The sequence below is a fragment of the Ambystoma mexicanum genome, chromosome 2p (assembly GCF_040938575.1).
Source record: "Ambystoma mexicanum isolate Mex_15411 chromosome 2p, UKY_AmexF1_1, whole genome shotgun sequence".
Taxonomy (NCBI): Eukaryota; Metazoa; Chordata; class Amphibia; order Caudata; family Ambystomatidae; genus Ambystoma; species Ambystoma mexicanum.
In genome coordinates, this window is record NC_090923.1 from 172220286 (window position 1) to 172243396 (window position 23111).

Here is a 23111-nt window from a genome sequence, read left to right on the forward strand (position 1 = left end):
ATCAGATACCAAGTCAGCCACAATAGCCCATGAGCAAAAACTACACCAAGACAATGCTGGAACAATATAGTACAAAGGTCACACCCATGCCAACTGCAACACTGCAGAAGCAGTAACATACATGACAAAGCTAAACACCATTCAGCCAACACGAGCACCTTACCAAATATACCAACACTAGACAAGTAAGGAACCCTAGAGAGACAACATGGAGAATGCCATGCACAAAAAGTTGTGATGTTGTGACACTGCACGAGCATCAGTATGACAGTGCCCAAGCAAATCCACTCCAGGAGAAAGCCATGGCACCTTCCAGCAGCTAAAACTGCAAGACTTGGTGGGCACTCACCCAAAAAAAAAAAAGTCAGACTGGAAATAAAACTAGGACAGGCGCCAATGAAGAAAAAAAAGGTTCAAGTCATTTGTTTGTGACAGTAGTTCTCATGGGGTGTGGGGGAGTTAAACGTTTGTTGAAAAATATGCATTTTAAATGGTGTTCAGTGACTGTTCAGGCCCACACTAGTATGAATTCGGACACTGCCCCATAGACCAGTCCGAACCAGTGTGCAAAAGGCCAATGGGAGTTCTGACAAGAGTGGACTGCTACTGGAGGTCTATTGGGAACCAGAAGTGGGGTTGCCAAATTTGCTGCAAGGAGGCATCTTGCTCCCATCTATACAATGACAGATGGAGGATCAATTAACAGAACCTTTATTGAAAGCCATAAAAATAAATTATGTAAAATTAAAACTAATAAGAATTCAAGGCTATTTCTTGCCACGTTTGGTGGCAGCAGGTTTGGCAGAGTCCTTATCTGTGGTATTGTCTGCTTTGCTTGTGGTAGAGGCAGATGCCGCCTTCTTTTCGTTAGTCTTGGCTTTTGCTGGCTCCTTGGCAGCCACTTTCTCCTTAGGCTTCTTTGCAGCAACTTTAACCGCCTTGTCCGGGTCTCCCTTTGCTTTCGGAGCAGCAGCCTCACCCTGAGAGGAAAAGGTACCATTAATAAAGGTAAGCATGGGGTAGGCCAATTCCCAGGAGTCTTCCACAAGCATTCAAAATCCACCTCTAGGACCAAGCTGTGGCAAAACTACTAAGTGCACTTAAGGTTACAGTGAATCAAGTTTTGAAAATTATGCCAAATTGCCTCTATACCCTTATCAGACCGCAGGTTTGCAAAGCAGTATGACAACAGTAAGAAACCATAACTAAAAGATAATCTGGAAATGCGGCATACATTCTAGAGGGCTACCATCAGGATCACTGCAGTTAGAGGTTCTTAAAGATTAATGGAAAAGTTTCAAAGAGGCGAGGCAGGATAAGTGGACAGCTTAGTAAACATAGCACTTTGCTAACATGCAGCACACCTTGTAAAAAAAAAAATATATAGATCCGATGAGCAAGAGTTCCAGAGCAAGAAATTCCTAAGAAGAAATTCCTAAGAGCAGACACGAAAATATTATGAGCTTGTATTTGTCGGTCCATAGAGTGAAGGGGCAGTAACAGAGCCCTGGACTTGTATTAAACTGTAACCCTCGACTAGTCAAGCCTTCAGCCATACGAAGCTAGTAAGTTAAAGGCAATATGTGCCCCAACGCCTGGATTACAGCAGAGCCAACATCACAGTAGTCATGCCTTGTAGTGATGTGATTTGACTTGAGTCACCAATAGGTAAGCAATGTACAGAATTGGGATTGCACCATAGTAGCTGGGATGGCAGAGAGCCAGCTAACCCACAGTTTTCAGATCGATCAATTATCACAGTTGGGGATATTAGGGTGCTTGTGTGCTCTGGATCCCCTAGTCAATAGTGCAAGTGATCAGCAATCTGGTGATGCCCCACATCCATTATGAAAACAAACTCCATCTTTAACAGTTGTACTATGATCCAGCACAATCAATTCTAAGTATTTATTTACACTTCTAGATAGCATCATATAGCTCGATGTATCAAGTCCTTCAAATAGTGCTCTTCTGCCCTTGGAGTGTAACACGTTCGACCCAGCAGTCTTTAGCAAGACTAACTCCCAAGTATTCCATAAAAATCATTTATTAAAATGGCTGCGTCACAACATAGTTGTCTTTTGTATTTCAATGAGTTGAATCTATTAATTGGGAACTTGTCCTTCGGCTGAAGTGTAAAATGGGCCATATCTTTACAGTTGCGCTACCCTTGTTAGAGCATGGTGTTCCACAACTGATTTTCTTCGCCGCTTTCAGGTGGGACAGACAAGTTTGCTAAGAGCAATTGCTAAAGGAGTCACTGGTATTGGAATAGCACAACCAATAACCTTGCAACAAGTAAACCCCAAACCCTGAAAAGTCTGTACCAAGGAGACGGGCAACAAAGTAGAAGTCAGTTTTAAACGCATCACTGCTTCACTGGACAACAGGATACCTCGACTACTGACGAACAGCGGTGTTCCCATGCCTTTTATGAACAGGTCTGTGGTCAGGCCACATTCACCTTTGTTATGTTCCAGAGTACATTACAGAAGCTACCATTTTCCAGGCACTTACAGGTCACATTGCCACTGTCCACCTGTTCAGGTCAGTGTGCAGTCAGGTTACATTGCTCCACCATCCCATTCCTGCACACCAGTATCTACCCAGAAGGGAGGAAAGGTCCACAACACCAAGCTGGATGAGGCGCATACCAATACATGGATCCAGACACTGATAGTAGGTTACTGCAAGTAAGGTGTCTGCCATCCCCCAGCATACACTAAATGGCGTGTAGGGCAGCATGCTGCAATTGAACAGGTGGCAGTAGCACTACACGGGAGACCGAATGCTCACAGTTGGACAAGCTGCAGACTCCCCTTGCGCTACAGAGAGATTTTATCGAACTCTCAAGAACAGCAAGCCCTATGCTAGGTGCAGATATTGTGGTATATATTTAACCAAACAACCTTCAGTCCCACAACAAGCAGCAATTTTCTGAAATGAGACTACACTGGTGGTCTGCAATTCCTAAACATAAATCACTGTAATTTGGTAGAACACATTGCAAAGACCGCTAGACATATTGGCAGTCCGAAAGTTAACTACCCCATGAAATCAAGTTTAAGTGTCTCAAAGTACTCCCCTGCTCAAGACCATTTGATCACCAACCCCTCATTGGTGCTTCCCCTTCAATTGTTTTAAGGGACGTTTTCCCAGTTACTGGTTTACTCAATACAACTAGAATGTACACCTACTCTACACGCACACTACTCCCCTCCCCCCAAAGTGTGATGTTATGCTGGAGATTACATGAACCAGCTGTCTTTCTTTAGCAACATGGAGCACATCTCTTCGAACCATCTGGGCCTCATAGTTTCTGCATGTTACAGATACCTCACAATGTCACTAGGGATCATGGGTCCATTCTTGGCTGGCAAGGGAATCATGTGCCTTGTGTACATTGAAATAACTGCACAACTTACTTTAGCACCAGCAGCCACCTTTTTCACTGTTTTCTTAGCCGTGTCACCTGCATGGAAAGGAACGTTCCATTATATAAACACACCAAGTTAAAGCAAGAAAAATTGACACCACAGAATAAATTAAACGTGTTCTAGGAATTAGCCCAGCATGCAAAGTCCTTTGTAGCACTGTAGTTGGATTTATTTATAGAGCGCTTTACACCAAGGTGCTGTAAAATGGAACAAAAACCAACACTTAACAATGGGAGCAAAATTTACATCTTGAATCATTCAACAAAACAATGCAAAGAGCAATTAACTGAGGGGGGGGGTAGAAAGGGGAGAGGGAAGAAGTGAGGGGGGGGAGGAGGAGTTGGACAGGGCGAGGGAAAATAGAAGAGGAAGAGGAGTACGAGAGGGGAAGTTTTCAAGGAGGAGGGATTTAAGGGAAGTGCGAAATGAGGCGAAGGTCGTGGTAGAGCGGATTGTGAGCGGGAGCGAGTTCCAGTGCAGAGGTGCAAGGAGTTGGAATGAGCGGAACCGGGGGCGGGGGCGCAGGGGGAAGGAGGAACAGTGAGGAGGAAATGGTCAGCGGAGCGAAGGGGGGGCCGGGATGGGGAGTAGGAGAGAAGAGAGGAGAGGAGCAAGACCATGGAGGGATTTGAAGACAAGACAGAGAAAGTAGAATTTAAGCTGCGAGTGGAAAGGTAGCCAGCCAAGGTAAGAGAACGAGGAAGAGATGGAGTCACGGGAGGTAAGGAGACAGGGTATGGACAGCAGAGTGGTATATGGATTGGGGCAAGTTGAAATGCGTGAAGTCCAAAGATAAGAAAGCAGTGGCACAACTATGCGCCAATTAGCCAAAGCTTTGCATTAAATATGATCCACTGCCATAATGTTCCAGTACCTTCAAACTGAGAAGCCACTAAAGGTTAGTTACTGCAGTGTGGGTTCGGCAGGAAGGCTTTGGCCAGTAGATAAGGGAATTCCAGTATACTTTTCCTGGTTATGGTGACTTGGACATCCCCCACGCCTTTGAAGAACCACGTTTGTTTTATTTATAGTGCGTGCCAAACCCTGGGGCATCAGGGCGCAAGACATGAACATTGAGCTTGGTTACAGAGTTACATGTAGTGCATCAGGGATCATAGGGACAGCGTATCTTACATGAGTGAATAAGTATATACAGAGTAGTGTGCAGTAGGGACTAAAACACAATAAGCGAATCATTATACAGAAAAATGTACATAATTAGCAGAAAACTAGAGCTGGCCTCTACGTATTAGAGGCAGCTAAGGTATGGCTAAAGCATGTCAATTTACTTGTCGTTTTCTTTCAGCCAGTTAGTCATATTTGTCTAAATTTGGCGAAGGTTTGATGTTCTTAGGCAAGGAGTTCCACAGTTGAGCTGCCTTAAATGGGAAGCTGTGTCCCCCCCAATGGTGGACAGTTTAAACGTGGTACTAGGAGGCAGTTGGCTGATCTAGTTGGTCTGTGGGAAGTTTCTGATAATCCAATCAGTTAAATATGGCGGTGCTTTATTATTTAGACATTTATAATTCAGGGTAGCCATTTTGAGTCGAATTTTGTCGAAGGTAGATAACCATTTGTATTTTCTCCTAGTGGAGGAAATGTGTTCCTTTCTATCATGAGTGCTGCTCTCAAAGCATTGTTCTGGAGTACCTGTATTTTTTGGATGAAATGTTTACTCGCATCAGCATACAGGGCATTACAATAATCCAATTTAGAGAGTGAAGGCTCTAGAGAATTAGAAAACTTTGTGGAGAGAAATTGTTTACTTGCTCCGATTAATTTGCACGTATATGCCGTAGCAGATGCCAGGGAATTGACTTTAGTAAAGTTAAGGGAGGCATCTAGGTAAAAGCCTAGGGTCTTCACCTCCTTAGCTACTTGGATGTCATTACCATAAATGGTAAAGTGGGCATAGTATGGGCTTAATTTGGATAGGTGGGCCGTAGTGCCTAGGATAATAAGCTCCGTTTTATCATCGTTCAGGCATAGTCCATGGGTGGCCATCCATGCCTGAACGATGCCATAAATCTATTTATATCTCCGGTGAGAGGTAGGAGGATTTGGGTATCGTCTGCATAATTAGTGTAGGCGATACCCAAATGGTCCATTTTGTCAAAGAGGGGCTGAGAGTCGAGTCGGTGACACGCAGGATCCCTGAGGTACACCACAGGTTACAGGCATAGGGTCTGCGAGGGTGAGAAGACTCATAGTACTATTGCTCAAGAATGACTCAATCCATATTATAGCTTCCTTAGAGAAGTGTGCTGCAGAATCTAGGTGACTGCATAGGATTTATGGTCAACACCGAAGATCTAGCAGGAGGAGTAAATCCGCAATTAGAGCGGTTTCCATTCCATGTTGAGGATGGAAACCAGATTGACGAGATCCTAGTAAGAGGTTGGATTCCAGGAAGTTCTGGATTTGAATGTATGCCACTTTGTCTAGAATTTAAGAGAAATGGCACAGTGGGTATGGTTGGGTCAAGGGTTTGCTTTTTGAGGAGTGATAGTACCCAAGATTCTTTCAAATTGTTAGGGACAGTACCAGATGTGAATGATGAATTAATATGAAGGGCGCAAGTTCTCTAGCAGCGTCCTTGATAAGTTGTGCTGGGCATTGGTCACCCTTACAGTTGGATGGTTGAGTCCAAGTATAACCTTCTCCACCTCAGTAACAGACTTTTGAGAAGCTGAAACGTGTTTGTTTGTGGTGTGGCCTTGGTACTGCTAGGAGTGGTTTGAGGTGCTGGTGAGGCTTTCTTATGGGCAATTTTAGTTTGTAAAGTGCGTGCTGAATGCTGGAGCACCACATTTTACAATTTTTTCTTGCGGTAGGATAGGTGTTTCTAGAATTGTGATCAGTTCTTTTGATACTAGATTTAGACTGATAAGTCTGTTTGGCTAAGAGGATGTCTTGAGATATTGGTGAGGTTTATTTTATTTTCTGCTGAAGGCGAGAGTCTCCAGGCAGTTTCACATTTTCTTTTAATTAATCTTAGATTCTTTAAGTGAGGTGTGAACCAAGTTTTTAGGTTTACTCTTCTTAGTTTGAGCGGTGCAATATCGTCAGTGCGATAGTAGATAGCTTTGTCATATTGTTCGACTAGAGAATTAGGGTCCAAGTTATCGGGTAGGGAGTTAAGGTTAGGTAGTATGTAGGGAAGTAGTTTGTCTGCTGTCATTTTTTTTGTTCCTCGTGAGAGTAGGTGGGGCAAGTGAAGTAGTTGGAGCTGTGGCCGATTTGGTTGCCAGTGTGAATGACCGAAGATAATCACGTCACTGATAAATAGCATGACACGACACCTACTCGCAGTCACCACCAGGGGCTTGCTCTCTGCATGCTATTGCTGGGCACGAGTTAAGGTGAATTCATATATGTTGTATGTAGCCAGCAACATGCCAAAAGTGCATGCTAGTGCCACACGGCCGTTTCAGGTCATTAGGCTCACATCAGGGAATCTAGTCTCCATAGCAACAGCCAAGCACAGAATTAAACAGACCACACAAGTTAAGCCCTACAGCAGGATATCTGAAAGCATGTCCTTACCTGATGCTTTTGGTTTCTTAGCGCCAGCTAATACTGCACTTCTAGGCTTCTTCGATACGGTTTTCTTGACCTTTGGTGGTTGCTCTCCATTTTGGTCAGTCTTTTGTGACAATTTCTTCAGAGTTTTTGGCTTTGCAGGAGCCAGCTACAGTTCATAAATAAAAGCATTTGTGGGGGTTAGAGCAATTCTAGAAAGTGCATAGTAAAACAAGCCTTTAAGTGGACATTGTAAAAAGGCACGTCTAGAGCAGCTCTGATACCGAGTGCCTCTTCCAGTCATGCCTTGAAAGCACATGGTGTAGCTTGGAAGAGCAATGGGTAACCGCACGTGTATCTTCAATACAGGGGTTGAGGAAGCTATGCTGGAGATTGATGCTCCTGAGAGAGCAAGCAATAGTGCTCTTTCAGCGGATAATCAAAATGGTGATTAGCACCGCAGCCTTTTGCATTTTCTTCTATGCGCTCAGAAAAGAGGTGAGGTTACATTAGCAGACAGGGCCACTTGCAAAACCTTGCTGGGGTGTACCCCTACCTGTGTGCACTGTCCCATGTCCAAGGCATTGTCGCATTTGTGCTCCAACGCAAGCTTTGCATTATGCAAGTTGTGGCATCGCCCTTGCTACTTGCGAGTGTCTATACAGCCTTTGCTCCTTACACAATAATAAAGTTGGCAAAGGGGAGAGAAGAGTTCATGAGGAGATTTCAAAGCAAAAAAATAATTGACCAGTGAGTGATGCTGCATGGATAGGCACCTCTTTGCATGTGGTAGTGAGAGTCAGGTATTGTTGTAGGAGCAGAGGAAAGGAGGCGGGTGGCAGGACCCAAGCATGCCAACGATCAGACAAGAAAACATTAAGTGGGAATGTTATGTCGAGACACCGTATGAAGCCATGGCACTGTACAAGCAAGATGAAGGTGGGGAGCGAACCGCCATGAAGTGCAATCCAGTGATAGTAATGGCTGTCTCGTCACTACCCGCTTTGACAATTCCTTTCCCCACAAGGCTGGTCACTGAAGTCTACAGCAATGTGCACACCAGGAACGCTTCTAGAACCCTGGCGTTGTTCTTGGCCAGGGTTCCACATTCTTGACAGTGAAGGGCATGGTGGCTGGGCAGCCATTGGGTCTGTTTCTACACAATAAAGCTTGGTTTTCACCCACCCTGTGTCACCCATTACTGGTGCGGGGTGGGAGTGTGCTGCCTCTCCTGCCCCGCCCCCGCTGGGTGCCAGAGATTTCAGGAAGGAGGGCGTGTCGCAGTGTGCGCCAAAAGGAAAGCAGTTGCCAGCATTAAGATGGGTCCTTTGTGCTGGGCATGGCAGCCATTTTGGGATTGCCCAGCAACCGTTGTGTACCAGTGTAAGGTGATGCAACAAACAGCTGATCTGCTGGTGTTTCTCTGCAAACGAATCTAAGGATGATTCCACACTGGAGTGCACGTGCCTAGTCAGGCTCCATGTTCAAGGTACTGTGGAAGCACAAAAACGTACGTGTATTGTATACAAAGTGGGATGGCGCCTAAGAAAGGCAGCCTCAACTGAAAACTCACTACAGTGGCTGGGGCTGAAGTACAGTAAACCTGATTATGTCCAATCTGCTCAGTAAGTGACTCTGGGACCACACAGCAAAGCAATGCTAGCCCCCCCCCTACATTTTTAACAGCTCCAGGCGATGCCCCCAGTACTGTGGGACCTCTGGGTTGATACAAGGCCTACTTTAGCAACTGGCTGTGACAAGTACACTGAGGGAGTTAGCGCTTTAGTTGTCTATGCACTGAAGGGTTTAGATTCAGATGATCTACTGGGCAAAGAGGTAGAAATACCTGGTGATAGGGGAAGGAGAAATAGTGGTGTGCTTTTACGAGACTGCTCAAAGGACGTTGGAAGGGAGCCATTGGAAAATACCAAATGTGGTATTGGAGCAATACAATTTCTTCAGGGCTGAGGGTGCTGCCGAATCAATTGATGCCTATGTCACGGCTTTGTGCACCCTCATCCACTTGCAAATGGAAGTGTGCTGATGAATACATAGGAGACCAAGTGATGATACAAGCTTAAAGTGGGAGAGTTTATGGATTGATAGGGCCTCTCCATTGGACAAAGTGATCGAGATTGCTAGGGCCATTGAAGAATCTCGTGCCAGCATACAAATGATCAAAGAGAAGGAGATGGGATGTCTCAAGGAGAATCTATGCAGGCCGTTAGCACCCAAGAAAGGAAGTGTTGAGACAGAGTATAAGGGTGGACTACCATGTGAATAAGAACAGCAAAGGGCCCTTCGGTGCAGGAGGAAGACAGGCTTGCAGAAAATGCTGATGACATGCCACTCCCAGGCACCAAGGTGTGTCCATCCTTGGCAGCGGAATGCAAAAGATGCACTACAAGGTGCAGGTTGAGGGTGGTGAAGTGCCAACAGTGTGGTTGGACATCAGTTGTGGGGTGGCGTGCAAAGGAGTTTACATGTGGAAGGGGTGGCCAAGAAATGGCCATGGGACATGTTGACTAAATAAAGTCAAGTGGATTCAGGATCACCTTACGCCATGATCTCAGAGTTATATGAAGAAGAAAAACACCCTCAAAGTCCTGCTCCCCCACCCCGAACATAAAACCTATGGTTTATGGGCAAGTACCCATCAAAGTTCTCAGGTATGATTAGGCTTGCATTGAATTCAAGGGAAGCAGTACAGAAGTGAAGTTGTATGTAGTGCACAAAAGGAGAGTGTCCTGGGATAGGAAGAGCAAGCAGCTCAATACGCCTCATAAGGCTATTCCTGTGTGGAGAGTGAGGACGGAGGGGAGCATCCATGGAATACTTAAGCAAATAACTATGTTTTCAGACACAAGTTAAGGATGTTGCATGGTTTGGTTTTTCCCATAGGATTGTACACAGATGAGCAGTGCCCAAGGCTCATAGGGTTAGAAAGGGACCATGTTGGCCAGAGAGGGACCAATTAACGAAACACTGGGATAATAGGAGATTAAATACCGAGTGGTTTGGCACGCAAACAGGGCGGAGGTCTCAGGATGTGTGTCAAACTTGAGGGAGCATCTGGGTGGATTGCATTCCTTGCTGAAAATGTGTTTTTGGCGACCATAGGACAAGCAGCGTGGTTTCTCACATTCGCTCTTTGGCGTACCAGATAAACCTCCATGAGGAGTCTTGCCCTCATACATCATTTGTCATGCCATTTGGGGCTAACAGATTGCTGTATGCCTTTTGGTCTAGCTTCGGCGTCTGCCGTTTTACCAACGACAGATGCCGGGACTGTTCTGGGAAGTACACACTTCCCAGATGATATTTTGGTCTGGGGCAAGGATTGGAGTGAACGTGATGAGGGTGCCTCGAGTAATGAAGATCTTGCAGAATGGTGGTTTGACAGAGAAACTGGCAAAATGGAAGTGTGTTCTAGTGTTATCCATCTTGGACACACGTTGAGGGCCTAAAACCTAGGTAGGTTTGAGGAAGGTGAAGGAGGCACCTTCTCCCATTAAGGAGCAGTTCAGGTCGTTCCTGGGAATGACCTAGTACTATATAAAATGTATTCCATTATGCTGAAATTACTGTATGCAGGCATTATTGAAGGAAAGTGTCAGGTTCGAGTGGTGAGAATGTTGCCAGGGAGAATTTGACAAAATGAAGGAAGATGTGGACAAAGCTCCCCGATGGAGTTACCTTGATCCCAAAAGCAGAACCATACTTGATGCTAGTGATGTGGTGTAGGTTCAGACACCTTGCATCTAGGGTTCTTCGAGAGGAGTTAAGCTGTGATTGAGAGGGAGGTCTCTTAGGCATCTAGACACATTCATGGGGTATTCCCTATGTAATGCGAACAGATTACAAACACCTCATAAGTGTTGACTACTAAGGGTGTGGGCTCCATCTCCAAGGATAGCTAAATGGATGCTAGACTTACAGGAGTTCAATTCCAGAGTGGAATACATTACCAGTTCGAAGACTAGTTGGACTGTCCAGGTTGCCAGTGGTGGGCCCCGATGATGTCAGATGTGCACTCATGTAGTGTACATCTGGCGGTAGACGGGAAGTGTGTGGGGACGCAGAGTTGACATGGATCAAGGATGGTTTGCGGGTTGGCTGAGAGAACATGGATGTTAAAGGGAAGGTCTATATGCATGTTTTGGACAAGTTGGTGGAAGGCCTGTGGGGCATCACTAGATGTGATAGGCGGCGGTCATTGACCAAATGCGAGAGTCATACTGGTGGCCAGGAATGGACAAGGAGATTACTGACGGAGTATGTGGCTTGTGCTGCGAGTGACAAAGCAGGACATTGCAGCAGACGGTGGAGGTTCCAGGTGAGACGTTGTCAAACTTGGCTTTGGTCATGAGCCCCATGGATGGCCTAGGTGGAGAGTTGGTTTGTGGAGGCAGCCGTGTTTGAGACAGTGACTACCAAAAAGATTACAGAATTCCTTAGCATGGGAGCATGGTCAGTCTGTGTTGCTATGAGTGTTCGGCATCATATGACGTCTTTGTACAACTGGTTACTTGAAAGGATGAACAGATTGTGAAGGAGCTATTCAATTGGCAGTTGCAAATGGTTTGAAGAAGCGTGGTGTCAGAAGCGTTGGTGGCCTATATGTGTATGCCCTCATCTACTGGTTGCTCACCGTTCAAGCTTATGAGAGGCCAGAAGAAATTGAGGGACTGCTGCTCTTGGAGGGGGTGTTCTCACTGAGGTTAACAGGTGTTGGGAGTGTGGGCACGTCAGGAGAAAGGTTGCAATATGCCAATAGTAAACCCATTGGGGTGAAGGTTGGTGTTAAGAACCCCAGATTTGTGCCCAAAGGTGAAGTGAGCTTATGTCACCGCAGACAGTAGTGGGGGAGGGTGTTGGATACGTGGTCCTGGACGATGGATCAAGAGGAGAGTGGTGGAGTGCAGTGCCCATGTGGCCTGGGTTTCAGCTGGGGGCCTAGTTTGAGTTCCAATCTGATTTCGGATGTTGAAGTACATGAATGTGTATGCAACAAGTGAGTCCCATGGAGAGTATCTAGAGGCGCTGTGGCAGAGAACGTAGAAACTGGGGCAGTGGCCGGAATCATGTTGCCTGTGGTTTAAGGGACTATGTCTGGTGGGGTGTACAGAAGGGAGAGATGGCAAGGAGGCTATTTACCTACCCCAGCCTTAACCCCCAACAAGGCTGAAAGAAAGATTTAACCATCTAGTCCTTGGATAGAGTTATTTTTTAGTGTTTCGAATGGGGAGGGGGGCCCTCCATCAGTAAATTTCCTATAGAATGCTACCCAATTTGCGATCTCAGCGACTGTATCCTAAGCTCGCATTCGGAAGGTATTGGGGAGTTGAAGGACTCCAATAGTAACCCTCTAATCTCCCAGAATTAGTTGGGCCATATCCGCATGGTTTCCGCACCAAGGATCCTTCTTGAAGGTGCTTACTGGGACCAGTAAGACTGTCCAAAACCACTTATGTAAAATCACCCCCACACCCCTGGTTGATCTTTTACATTTGTCCTATATTCTCCTTCCTGTAGGTTTTAAATCTTGCAATACCATGAAAACATCAATTCCCCCCCAATCACAAGGGTTGCCAATAACTTACTCAAGTTATAAGCTACACCTAGCCGCATTGAGGTCTACATACAGTTCCTACCTTTGAGGCTTTTGCTGGCACCAATGGCCACCCATTTCCATCTACTCCATGCAATGCTTGTATCTCTCCATCCATACAGCTACTTAACTCAATGCCATTAGCACACATTCTGCCACAGACACAAGTTATTGCTTCCTACCACCTCAGCTTGCCCTTACCCTACATTCCTCCAAAGCTAACCATTAGGCCTTTGGTTTACATTGCCCAAGTGAACACTCATCCTCCGGCACCAACCCCCTCCCCCCTGCATTCTCAAAGGGGTACCAATATATACATGGTCTCTGCCCTCTGCAGATGAACCTTGTCTCAATACGTTTACTCTACCATCGCTTGGCAATACTACACTGCTACTTGCACAACCCAAGACCTTTACTGCCCTTGCCAAGCCGAGATGTCACCACTGTGCTAGTGGTGGATTTATATTGATGGCCGGTGTGCCACATCACCACAAGGGATCCTTTAACCCATACCATTACAATGATCATTTCTCCCCAGATTTGGCGGAGTGAGTGCCTTACATCAACTGGACTGCTGAGATTGTGCAACATGTTGAACATTGGAACCTCCCTTACTAGCACCCGTTCTGGATTACCGACACCAAACACCAACTTATTCCTACAATCCAAGAGGAGACTACCATTGCCAAAATCAGGCTGTACAATATGTTATCTTAGTAATCCACTAAATGGTGAAGCGTCCTTGCTCAAGCCAATTAACATTCGGAAACTGCTGAGTCCTTACCTTAAACCTTCCGGTTGCTCCAGTTGCTGTGGAGTTAGTTGGCCTCATCAAAAGACCCTTCTCCATGCCATTGGCCAATGCCTTCCTCAAGAGCACCCGGAGCCTCACAGAGTCTACAGATGGGTAGGTGGAGAGGATGTATGCTCGGATGGATGGAACTGAAGCCCCTTTGCGATCTGTGTTTTTCCTCAATGCTTCCATCACCATGGTCAACGTTGTAGGGTGCAAAGGAATAGGATCCGTGGCCTTTGGAATTTTAGGAACTTTGGCCTTGGCACCTGAGTAAAGCAAAACCAGAGATTAACATTAAACCAGCTTTCAGGATGCTTTGCACTCTAGGTATCGAGCAATCAGCTGCTTCATGCCATGCAAAAGGTAAAATATGTGCACAAGAGTAACTACAAGATGGGAAAATAGCACGTTTCTATACCAATCCCCACCAAACAATAAGATCCAAGTTTAAGACCCCGGGTTCAAGGACTCCATTCAAGGTTTCAAGAAACACTTGCCTGTTCATGCAGTCAGCTGTGGACCAAGAACACCCAAGTCAATGATGGCATAATGAAGGAAAAATTAGTCTGGGCAAGTTCAAGCCCTGTACTCATGAACCCTACCCAACACTAGATGGCTGGACCACTCTAGGCTGCCAAGTGGTCTTCTCAGGACCAGATGTCTATGGTTACAGATCTAGAAGACAGTAAACAATAGATGGAACTTCAATTCAGCCAGCCTTCTGTTGGCTGGAAGAGCTAGTGGACTGCGCTAATTGGATAGCGAGCACACTACATATGCATCTTCCATCCACTACATAATTGCAACAGACCGTGTGCAGTTACAACACCCAACAGAGTGGTCCACCTAGAGCAAGGTAGACAACTCCAGGCTCAGAGGAGTTAAGGCATCTCTCAGTAATCATGTAGTTCATACATTTAGTATCACTGTACACATCTCATGAATATTAAAGAGGGGCATCATACTAGACAGCCTAAACTAGAGCAATACAGTAAAAAAAAAAATATTGTCGCAAGAGGCTACCGTATGGTGCAATTCGGTTAAGCCTGTGTAGATCACCATGCAAGTCAACTATCCAGCACACTACCTTCCAAGCAGCTACCAGCAGAGCTAGAAAGCTCAAAGCCACATTTGGCGAGGTTATAGAAACCCACTTCAATTAAGATTGGTGTGAGGTTGCCGCTAGATTAACTGGAGTACTAAACTATTCACAGGTGCAGAAGTGGGGGGGCTACGATCACTACATGCACCTCTAGAGTTCCCTATATACCAGCCCACCCCTGCCTCTTAATTCGGTTCCAATGATCCAACATAAGACTGAGTTACATTTGAAAGACAGCTAGTTCCCTCACCCACTCAAACTATAGTAATTTACGGCAAGGCCAAGCATATTTTCACAGCACTGAAACGTTTCACCTCGGGCAGAAAAGCCAGGTTCGCATCACCACCAAGTCAACTATAACATCTACTTTAACTCAGGGCAGGAATTGAAAGTTCAGTCCAAATAATAGATATTAGCACATATACCCCCGGTCAGTTTTGTCAGGGTATACTGCATTTGGAATACCAGACCAACTGCGTGCACGGCGTTTCCGGGGGGCGCCCAGGAAAGTTAAATGTCCCGCAAAAAAAAAAAAAAAAAAAAAAAATGTTTAGGAGCAGTAGAGCGCTTCAGATGCTTTTTAGGAAAATAAAATCTTTGGGCGAGGAGGGGTAAAATCACTCCGCACGCTCGGCCTGGCCTACACCCACAAGACGCTGAAACAATCCGTTTTGAGTCAGGAATGAAAACCGACCTGCTTTAGCGATTGGATTCGAAGTTCCGGCTTCGACGGGAGCAGCAGTTTTCTTAGAAGCCATCTTTCTGTGGGTGTCAAACGGAAATAAGGACCAGACGTGATTTAAATAAAAAAAACCAAAAGAAACCCCGCGCTAACCAACAATACAAACAGAAGAGGACCCTGAAGGAACACACGCGGGAGCCAGGGGTTATATACGGGTGCAATCACTGTCAGGTGGGGCTAGGTGCGATTAGCAGCTCCTCCCAATTACGCGCCACGTGCGGGGAGCGGCGCTAGCCAACCAGAGCCCTCCAGGACTACGTCATCATTTCCTTCTCATCCTAGATATAATGTTTAGGCCTTCAAACGCTGCAATAAAGTGTTTTATGGCAATTCCACATTGACCGGACGTTTGAAAAAGGTCGCCCATGATACCGCGAGCCAGTCCTGGATTTTCATTAAACAGCATTTTGCATTCTGGGATAAGAAGTTCTGTCGTTTGAATTATAAATCCGAGCATAGAAAGTATTTTTGGTTAAAAGGGCAAACTGGCTGAGGGTGCCAGTCACCCACGAAATAACACAGTAGTTCAATCCTAAAAGTCTCCACGTCTTCAAAAATAATATGTTTGTTCAAATACTTTTTGCTGCTAGTGTCTTTGGTTTGGAAAACAGAATTCCCAATTTGTGCCATCTCAAGTGTGAATAGCTCATCCAATCCTGTTTATTTTTCATTGCATTCTGGGATTTGTTGTCTTGCAAATACTATGGGAAATGTAAGACTACACAATCCAGAACACAAACGAAAAGAAAATAGGACTGTGGGAGCTGCTCCCCTGCCTCTGAAACACTTGATAGCTATGTTATGTTACAAATATTTCACACTGCAGCAAATCACCACCAACCTATGGAAATAACGGAGACACACCAGCTCTGGAACATACATCTACTATATTCGCCTTACATCAGGATACTGCCCCTCCTTCCTCCTCCTCCCTTCAACCTCCCCTTTTCCCAACATAACATCCAATCGTGACACTCTATCAGGAGTGCTGTCTTAAGGAGATAGTCCCCGCAACAACACCCCGGACAAATGTCCTTACAAGGGTTGTTGATGATTCTGGTCCTAACTTGGTATTTCATCATGAGTTCAGCTGGGGTTTTGTTGGTGGCTTCATGGGGTGTGTTACGATAGTCCCTCAGCATTCGACAAAACGACTGGTGGGGGTCTGAACCATCAATTTGTGCTCTTTTTTGATTGAGACCATGAACCTTTCTGCTATCCAGTTGGCTAGGCGCCAGCGTGGTGTGATCTTTTGATGAGTAAACCCCATGTGCCTTGCAAATATTCCAAATTTGTGTCCACTGAACGGCAGATCATTGTCCGACTTTATTGTGTTCGAGATCCCCCATTCGCTGATGACTTCGTCGAACGTGGCGGCTATGTGAGCGAATGCCGTGGATTTCACCTTCTTTACGATGAGGAATCTGGAGTGTTTGTCAATGAAGAGCAACAAGTACTCACCCGTTTCAAGTGGTCCATAGAAATCTACCGCGACTCGTTCCCAGGGGTGATTCGGGATTCCGGGACAGAACCCCCAGTGTCTGAGCAGCACCGGGGGTTCTGTTTTTGCGATGCATTGACAGGCTACACAGTTCTTCACCCACCAGTCGACCATGTCATCCATGAAGGGGAACCAGACATAGCATCTGAGTTGTCTTTTGGTGTTGTCAGCACCCCTATGGCCTTCATGGGCGGTCTTGATGATTTCAGACCTGAGTGTTGCTTGAATAACTAATCGGCATCCCCTTAGCAAGATGGCTTTGTCCTGGACGACCAGTTCAGTGTGTATTTTGGCAAGCCTTTCAAGCTCATCTCTGCAGGCACTAGGGTGTCTGCGAACTGCCCGGCGAAAGTCCTTCCACCTGTTGTTCTCTGTCAGACTTATTGCTAAGGCACTGGAGGGGTCTGCTGCTGAAGCAGAGGCAATGGTTTCAATTTAGATGGCTGGGGGCAGTGCGCTGACTGTTACGTAACTGATGTATTCGGTGTCACCGGGCCTGGGGACTGGTTTGCCGGTCGGGTGCCTGGACAGATAGTCAGCAGGGTTGTTCTCGCCCCCTGGCCGATGGATGATCTCGAAATCGTATTCTTGTAGGCAAATGCCCCATCGTTTGATTCTTGGGGGCATTTTCGTTCTTAGGTTCCAAAAGAGGGACAGTAGCGCCGGATGGTCCGTGATGAGTGTGAACTTTTTCCCGATTACAAATTTGTGGAAATGTTCACATGCCCAGACGGCTGCCAAGCTTTCTTTCTCCGCCTGGGAGTACGCCGATTCAGGGGGAGCCAGTGCTCTGCTGGCGTATACCACTATGTGTCTCGGGTTGGTATCAGGGACGCTGATTTGTGCAAGGATGGCCCCTAGGCTCAATGTGCTGGCATCTACAACAATTTCAGTGTGCCAGTCAGGTTCGAAGTAGGCGAGTTTCTGGGCTTCAGCAATAGCTTGTTTGATCATGTCAAACGTACTTTGGCATTCAACTGTCCATGCGAACAGAACTTCTTTTTGTAATGGGCGTCTTAGAGGTTCAGTGATGGTGGCAAAATGGGGCACGTATCAGGCGCAGTATCCGGCCATCCCCAGGAATGATCTTACATCGGCAGTCTGTTTGGGTTTCTGCAGGTTGAAGATGGTGGAGACGTTGTCTGGATCGGGGGTCATCCCGTAAACTGAGAAAATATGCCCTACGAATTTGAGCTTGGACTTACTGAATCAACACTTCTCCAGGTTTAGGGTCAGTCCTGCATCTTGCACGGCTGCAAAGGTGGCGCAGAGGGCTTCGTCATGTTCTTTGCGAGTCTTCCAAAATACAAGGATGTCATCTCTTTAGTTCAAGGTCCCTTCCACAGGTCTGATGATCTGTCTGATGGTTTCATGGAAAATTTCAGCCGCTGACGAGATTCCAAAATTCAGTCGTTTATAACGAAACAGTCCATCATGAGATGCAAAAGTGATGATCACTCGCGAATCGGGATGGAGTACCATCTGGTGGTACCCTTGGTTCAGATCTAGTTTTGAAAAGAGAACAACTTTGTTAAGCTGAACGATCATGTCCTCGATCTTGGGTCCTGGATGGCGTTCCCCTTTGGATGGCTGTGTTGGCCACCCTCATGTCTACACATAGTCACAGGCGACCTCCATCCTTTGGGACAATAACAAGTGGAGAGACCCGTAGTGTCGGTCCAGTGGCCGGTTCAATGATGTCATCCCATATGAGCTGATTGAGTTCGTTTGATACTGGCGCTTGGAGGGGGAATCCGACTCTGCACGGATGTTGTGGGACCGGGCAGACTGCCGGGTCAATGTGTAGCTTGACTGGGGGACCCTTCTTCTTGCCCAGGCCTTGGCATAGAAATGGAAATTCCTTCAGGATGTCATCCTTTGTGATGGTTGGACTCATGGGTGGTGTATGATCCATGTTGTAGATGTGTCCTTGGGTTTCGCATCTGGGTGCTGTTGAGAGGATGGTGTCGCCTTCCTGTACATGGATGTTGATGAGGCCTAAGCAGGAGGCCGTTTTGTAGCTCAGCCCTTTGATTGGGCTCCTTATTACGTGGCTTATGGTTGTAGTCGACTTGTCACCATGGATGAGTTGTCTCTTGAATGACCCGACACTGTGCAGAGGGGTGTCGGCACCCCATTGGAATATTCTGGAGGACATCTGCATTAGTGGGGGTTTGTTCTGGATTTGTTGAAACTCTTTTTCCCCCATAATGTTCACTGTGGCCCCTGAGTCAATGAGGAAACAGAATTGTTTATCGCAGATGTCAACTGGTATCCTTGGTGCTTCTCTTGCCTCACCCTCGTCCATGATGAGGTTCACAAATTCATCTTGTGCATATAGGTCGTATTGTTCACCTTCGTAGTCTTGGCTGACTTGTGACATGGCGTGGTAGCTTGGTCGTGATGGAGGTGGACTGTCATATTCGTTACAAATTCGTGGGTTCAGATCTTGTGGCTTGTATTCTTGGGGTACTTCTTCTGGATAGAGTTCTTCCACCAATCTCACATATCTCCTTGGCCCTTGCTGGTATGGGCGTACCTGGTATGATTGATTTTGAGGTTCCCTTTGAAGTGATCTGTACTCCGGTGACAAGGGTGTTCGTAGCATGGGAACTGGTCTACCTTCTCTGCAGACAGCTTGGAAGAGTCCTTTCCTGCCGCAATTTCCGCACTTTTGGGTGGGTGCAGGGCATGATCCGCCGTGGGGGAAGGCCACCCCGCACCTGTAGCACTGCTGTTGCATTCGTGTGGCCGAAGCGTAGTTTGGTCCGCTGGTCCTTTCGCCCCCTCTGGCGCTACTTGTGTGGACTGCTGCTATCACATCACTTCTCTCTTGCTTAAGTGTTGTCGTGCTGGTCATCTGCGTTGCTTATTTATCAACTCTTTCGAGGATTCTGGCGATTTCGCTAACTTCTTCATTGGTGAGGGGCTTCTTGAGAAGCTGCTGTTTCAGTGTGGGCGAGAGGCACCCTTCTATTACCCTTAGGCGAATGGCCTCCTTTAGGGAAAATACCTGGAACTGGCAGTGTGCCCCTTTAATTTGGAGTCTAGTGATGAATTCATCCACGGTTTTGTCAATGCGTTGGGTGCATTGATTAAACATATATCTTTCATAGTCCCTGTTGGGTTCTATGACCAGTCTTTTGTTGAGGGCTGTTATTAAAGCTGCAAAGTCAGGGTGTTCTGCTGGCGGGATGGTTTTGATTAATGTTTTTATTTCGGTGCCAGCTGTGTTGATGAACATGCTGCGTAGGTGTGGGGGGTGGTCTCTTCGCCTGCAGCTGCTATAAAGTTGTTGAAGTCTTCGAGCCATTCGACCCAACAGGGGCCCTTGTCTGCCTGCGGGGTCATGTTAATGTTAAAGGACATTTGTACCACGCACTATTGCCACCGGAGTGGTCACCTGGCGCTCTGGCGGCTCTAAAAGAGGAAGGCAGGGGGAGTTAGTGGGAGGAAGCTGGAAAAGTACAAGAGAGCAGTGATGTGCTGTTGGTGGCCTCAACCCGGTGGGTCCGTTGGCTGGGCCTGGGGTGATCGCGGCCTGTAGTCGTTGTGTAATGTTGTGCGAGTCTATGTGTGTTTTTGTTTTGTTTTTGCAATGTAGTGAAGTTTGTGCGGTTTGTTGTGCTGTAGGTTTGTGGTTGTGTTTGGTTTGGAGTTTGAGAGGTGTATCCAGAGTGGGAAATTGTTAATGCAATTGGTTAGTTAGCATCTCTATCCTGAATTGAGGTGCTGAGCTTGTGTAATCTCCACAGATGGGGTTCGGGAGCACCCCTGCGCCTCTGTCCTGATCTGGGTCCATCCAGCCTTCAAGGTCCCTTTCACATCTGGCCCCCTTCTCCACCAGCCGCCCTCACAGCCCTACCTGTCTTCCCTTCCCACTCATACGGCCAGTGCACCTGCCAATGTCCACAACTCAGCTAGTGTGGTGATTGCCAATATCCCGACAATTCCACAACACTGTGGTACCTGGTGGCAACTAAGGGGCGAGTGCGGATGTTGGGTGGGATTAGGGTGAGGCTGTTGACTCCGTCTCCATGGGTGTCGCCTGTGTTTCACTCTACCCGGCGTCACCCGTCCAGGTGCCGTGGGAGCTTCCCAGTCAGTTCTGGGAGTTGTCCGTGTCCACTCCAGTTTAGTCATCCCCCTTCCTTTCTGTTGTTTCGGTTTTCAGTTTGAGTCTGTGGTGTTGAAGAGCCAGGTTTTTAGTAATTTCCTAAATTTTAGGTGATCTTTGGTGTTTCTTATTTCTTTTGGGATGTTGTTCCAGGTTTTTGGGGCTAAGTGATAGAAGGAGGTGCCTCCAAGTTTTTTCTTGATATATGGTTATGGTTCCAGGCTGATTTCGTTGCTTGACCTGAGGTGTCTTGTTGGCTTGTAGATTGTTATTTTCTTTTGTAGAAATGGAAAATGGTAAATGGTGGGGAAAATGGTGGGGGCATGCGCCATGCCATCGCCGTTGACCGCGTTATCGGTGTAGGGGGCAGCGGGGCTTGTCCGGCACGATCAGGGTACATGCTCATGGTAGGCAGGTCAGGGGCGGTACTGAGAAGTTATTTGGGTGGGTGTCCTTTCACTGGTATAGGGGTTATTATTCAGCCTGTGACTGTGCACCCGATGCGTTGGTTTGCTTTCAATTGGTGGGAGAAAATGGCTTGGAGCATGCGTGGTCACTGCAGGCCTCCCTGTGTGCTTGGTGTGGCAAATTTCAGGACTAGGCCACTTGGGGAACAATAGCACCCACCTGGGATTGTGTTGATGGTGGTTCAGACAGCTCCTGTCACCGTTAGCTGGGGTGTGGAGGTGCCACCTTCAGGGTGATCCGCTCTGTTGGTGCGTTCGGGGTGTGTTGCCGTTGGGGAAAAACATGTGGTCTTTCCCGTATTGTCAGGTCCGTGTGTGCGGCATGTAGCATGTAGTCAGGGCAGTGGGAGTGTGGTTTTGTCCTTGTTCGCACCCTGCGCGAAGTAGGGAGAAGCGGGCCCTGTGATCTATGCAGGTGTTGGAAAACAGCGGGATCGCTGGTTTTCTTGTCGGAGGGGCTGGGAGCTGGCCATGTGCATCGGGCCGATGTTGGAAGACTGCAGGATTGCTGTCGAGTCTGGAAAGGCGCGACTGTTATATTCAGCGGCAGGCGCCCGGTGGGATCACCGGCGCAGGAGAAGGAGCACGCAGCAGGATTGCTGGCGTGGAAAGGCGCGGCCGCACGGTCCGGCGCCTGGCACCCAATGGGATCACTGGTGTGAGAGAAGGAACGCGCAGCAGGATTGCTGGCATGTGGAGCAGGAGGACATTGGTGTGTTGGTTGAGCCTCGTCGCTAGCTGTTGGACCCTGCGGTCCTTTGGAAATAACTGAGACACACCAGCTCTGGAACATACATCTACTTTATTCGCCTTACATCAGGATACTGCCCCTCCTTCCTCCTCCTCCCTACAACCTCCCCTTTTCCCAACGTCACGTCTGCCCGTGACGCTCTATAAGGAATACTGTCTTAAAGAGACAGTCCCTGCAAGAGTGGTTTCTGTGGTATCTTGAAGGTGTTCCAGGTTCTAAGGAAGAACCTTTTACCTGGAACAGGTGGCGGTTAGGTAAGAAATGAACAAATAGAGGGTTGTTTGTGGGTGCTGCTCCATGCTCTGGGGTCTTGTATAAATAAAGAGACTCACTTGCATTCTCCATTCCGTCTCCTGTACCTCATCACTTCATTCTGATGACAAGCGATTGCTGGATCATGTGGACCCAGGAGGCACCAAGAGCAGGGCAGAGCGCTGGCCCTCGTTGTGGCCGTTAAGCATAGGCAGAGCGAGGACTGACAGAGGACGGAAAGGGATGAGTTGAGTGCCATTCCATTTGAGACGCCACGGCACCGGCCCTCTGAACAAATTGGGGGCCGCGCTCGCACTCAGGTGCTCTTCATGGTAGCGAGTGCCAGCATTCGTGGTGTGCGCGAGGAGGGGTAAGTAAGATTTGTTAGGTGCTAACCTGCACGTTCATTTGCCCAGAGGAGAAAGGAGAGAGGAAGATGTCTGTAACGGTTCATCCTGCGGAAGATTATTTGCCAAACCAAGGAGTGCCAGCCATTTCTTGGAATGACTGGAGGCAATACTGGGGCAACTACTTAGGTGCAGCGAAGCATGAGGGGAGGACTCCAGTGAAGAAACTAATGTTATTATTACATGCTCTTGGCCCGGAAGGGCGAAGAAAAATAGGGAGATTCCACCAATCTCAGATGATGAATTGGACAATTATTACATGCCTAAAACCAACATTGCGATCAATATTTATAACTTCTACACTCAGAAACAAGAAAGCAATGAGTCTGTAGAAGAATATGTGAGTGCTCTGGGGAATCTAGCTATTTCGTGTGAGTTTGCAGCCAGGATGGGCATGGATGTACTC

General features: G+C 47.1%; 1 protein-coding gene across 1 annotated transcript; it reads right to left on the minus strand.

Annotated features, from left to right (window-relative positions):
- Nucleotides 1-695: 695 nt before the first annotated feature.
- H1-8 (H1.8 linker histone) lies at nt 696-15364 on the minus strand. The gene is made up of 5 exons (XM_069643015.1): nt 15163-15364; nt 13355-13632; nt 6984-7128; nt 3426-3472; nt 696-980 (listed from the first exon to the last, which is right to left on the minus strand). The coding sequence occupies exons 1-5, from the start codon at nt 15224-15226 to the stop codon at nt 768-770; spliced, it is 747 nt and encodes a 248-aa protein (XP_069499116.1). The 5' UTR covers nt 15227-15364; the 3' UTR covers nt 696-767.
- Nucleotides 15365-23111: the final 7747 nt, after the last annotated feature.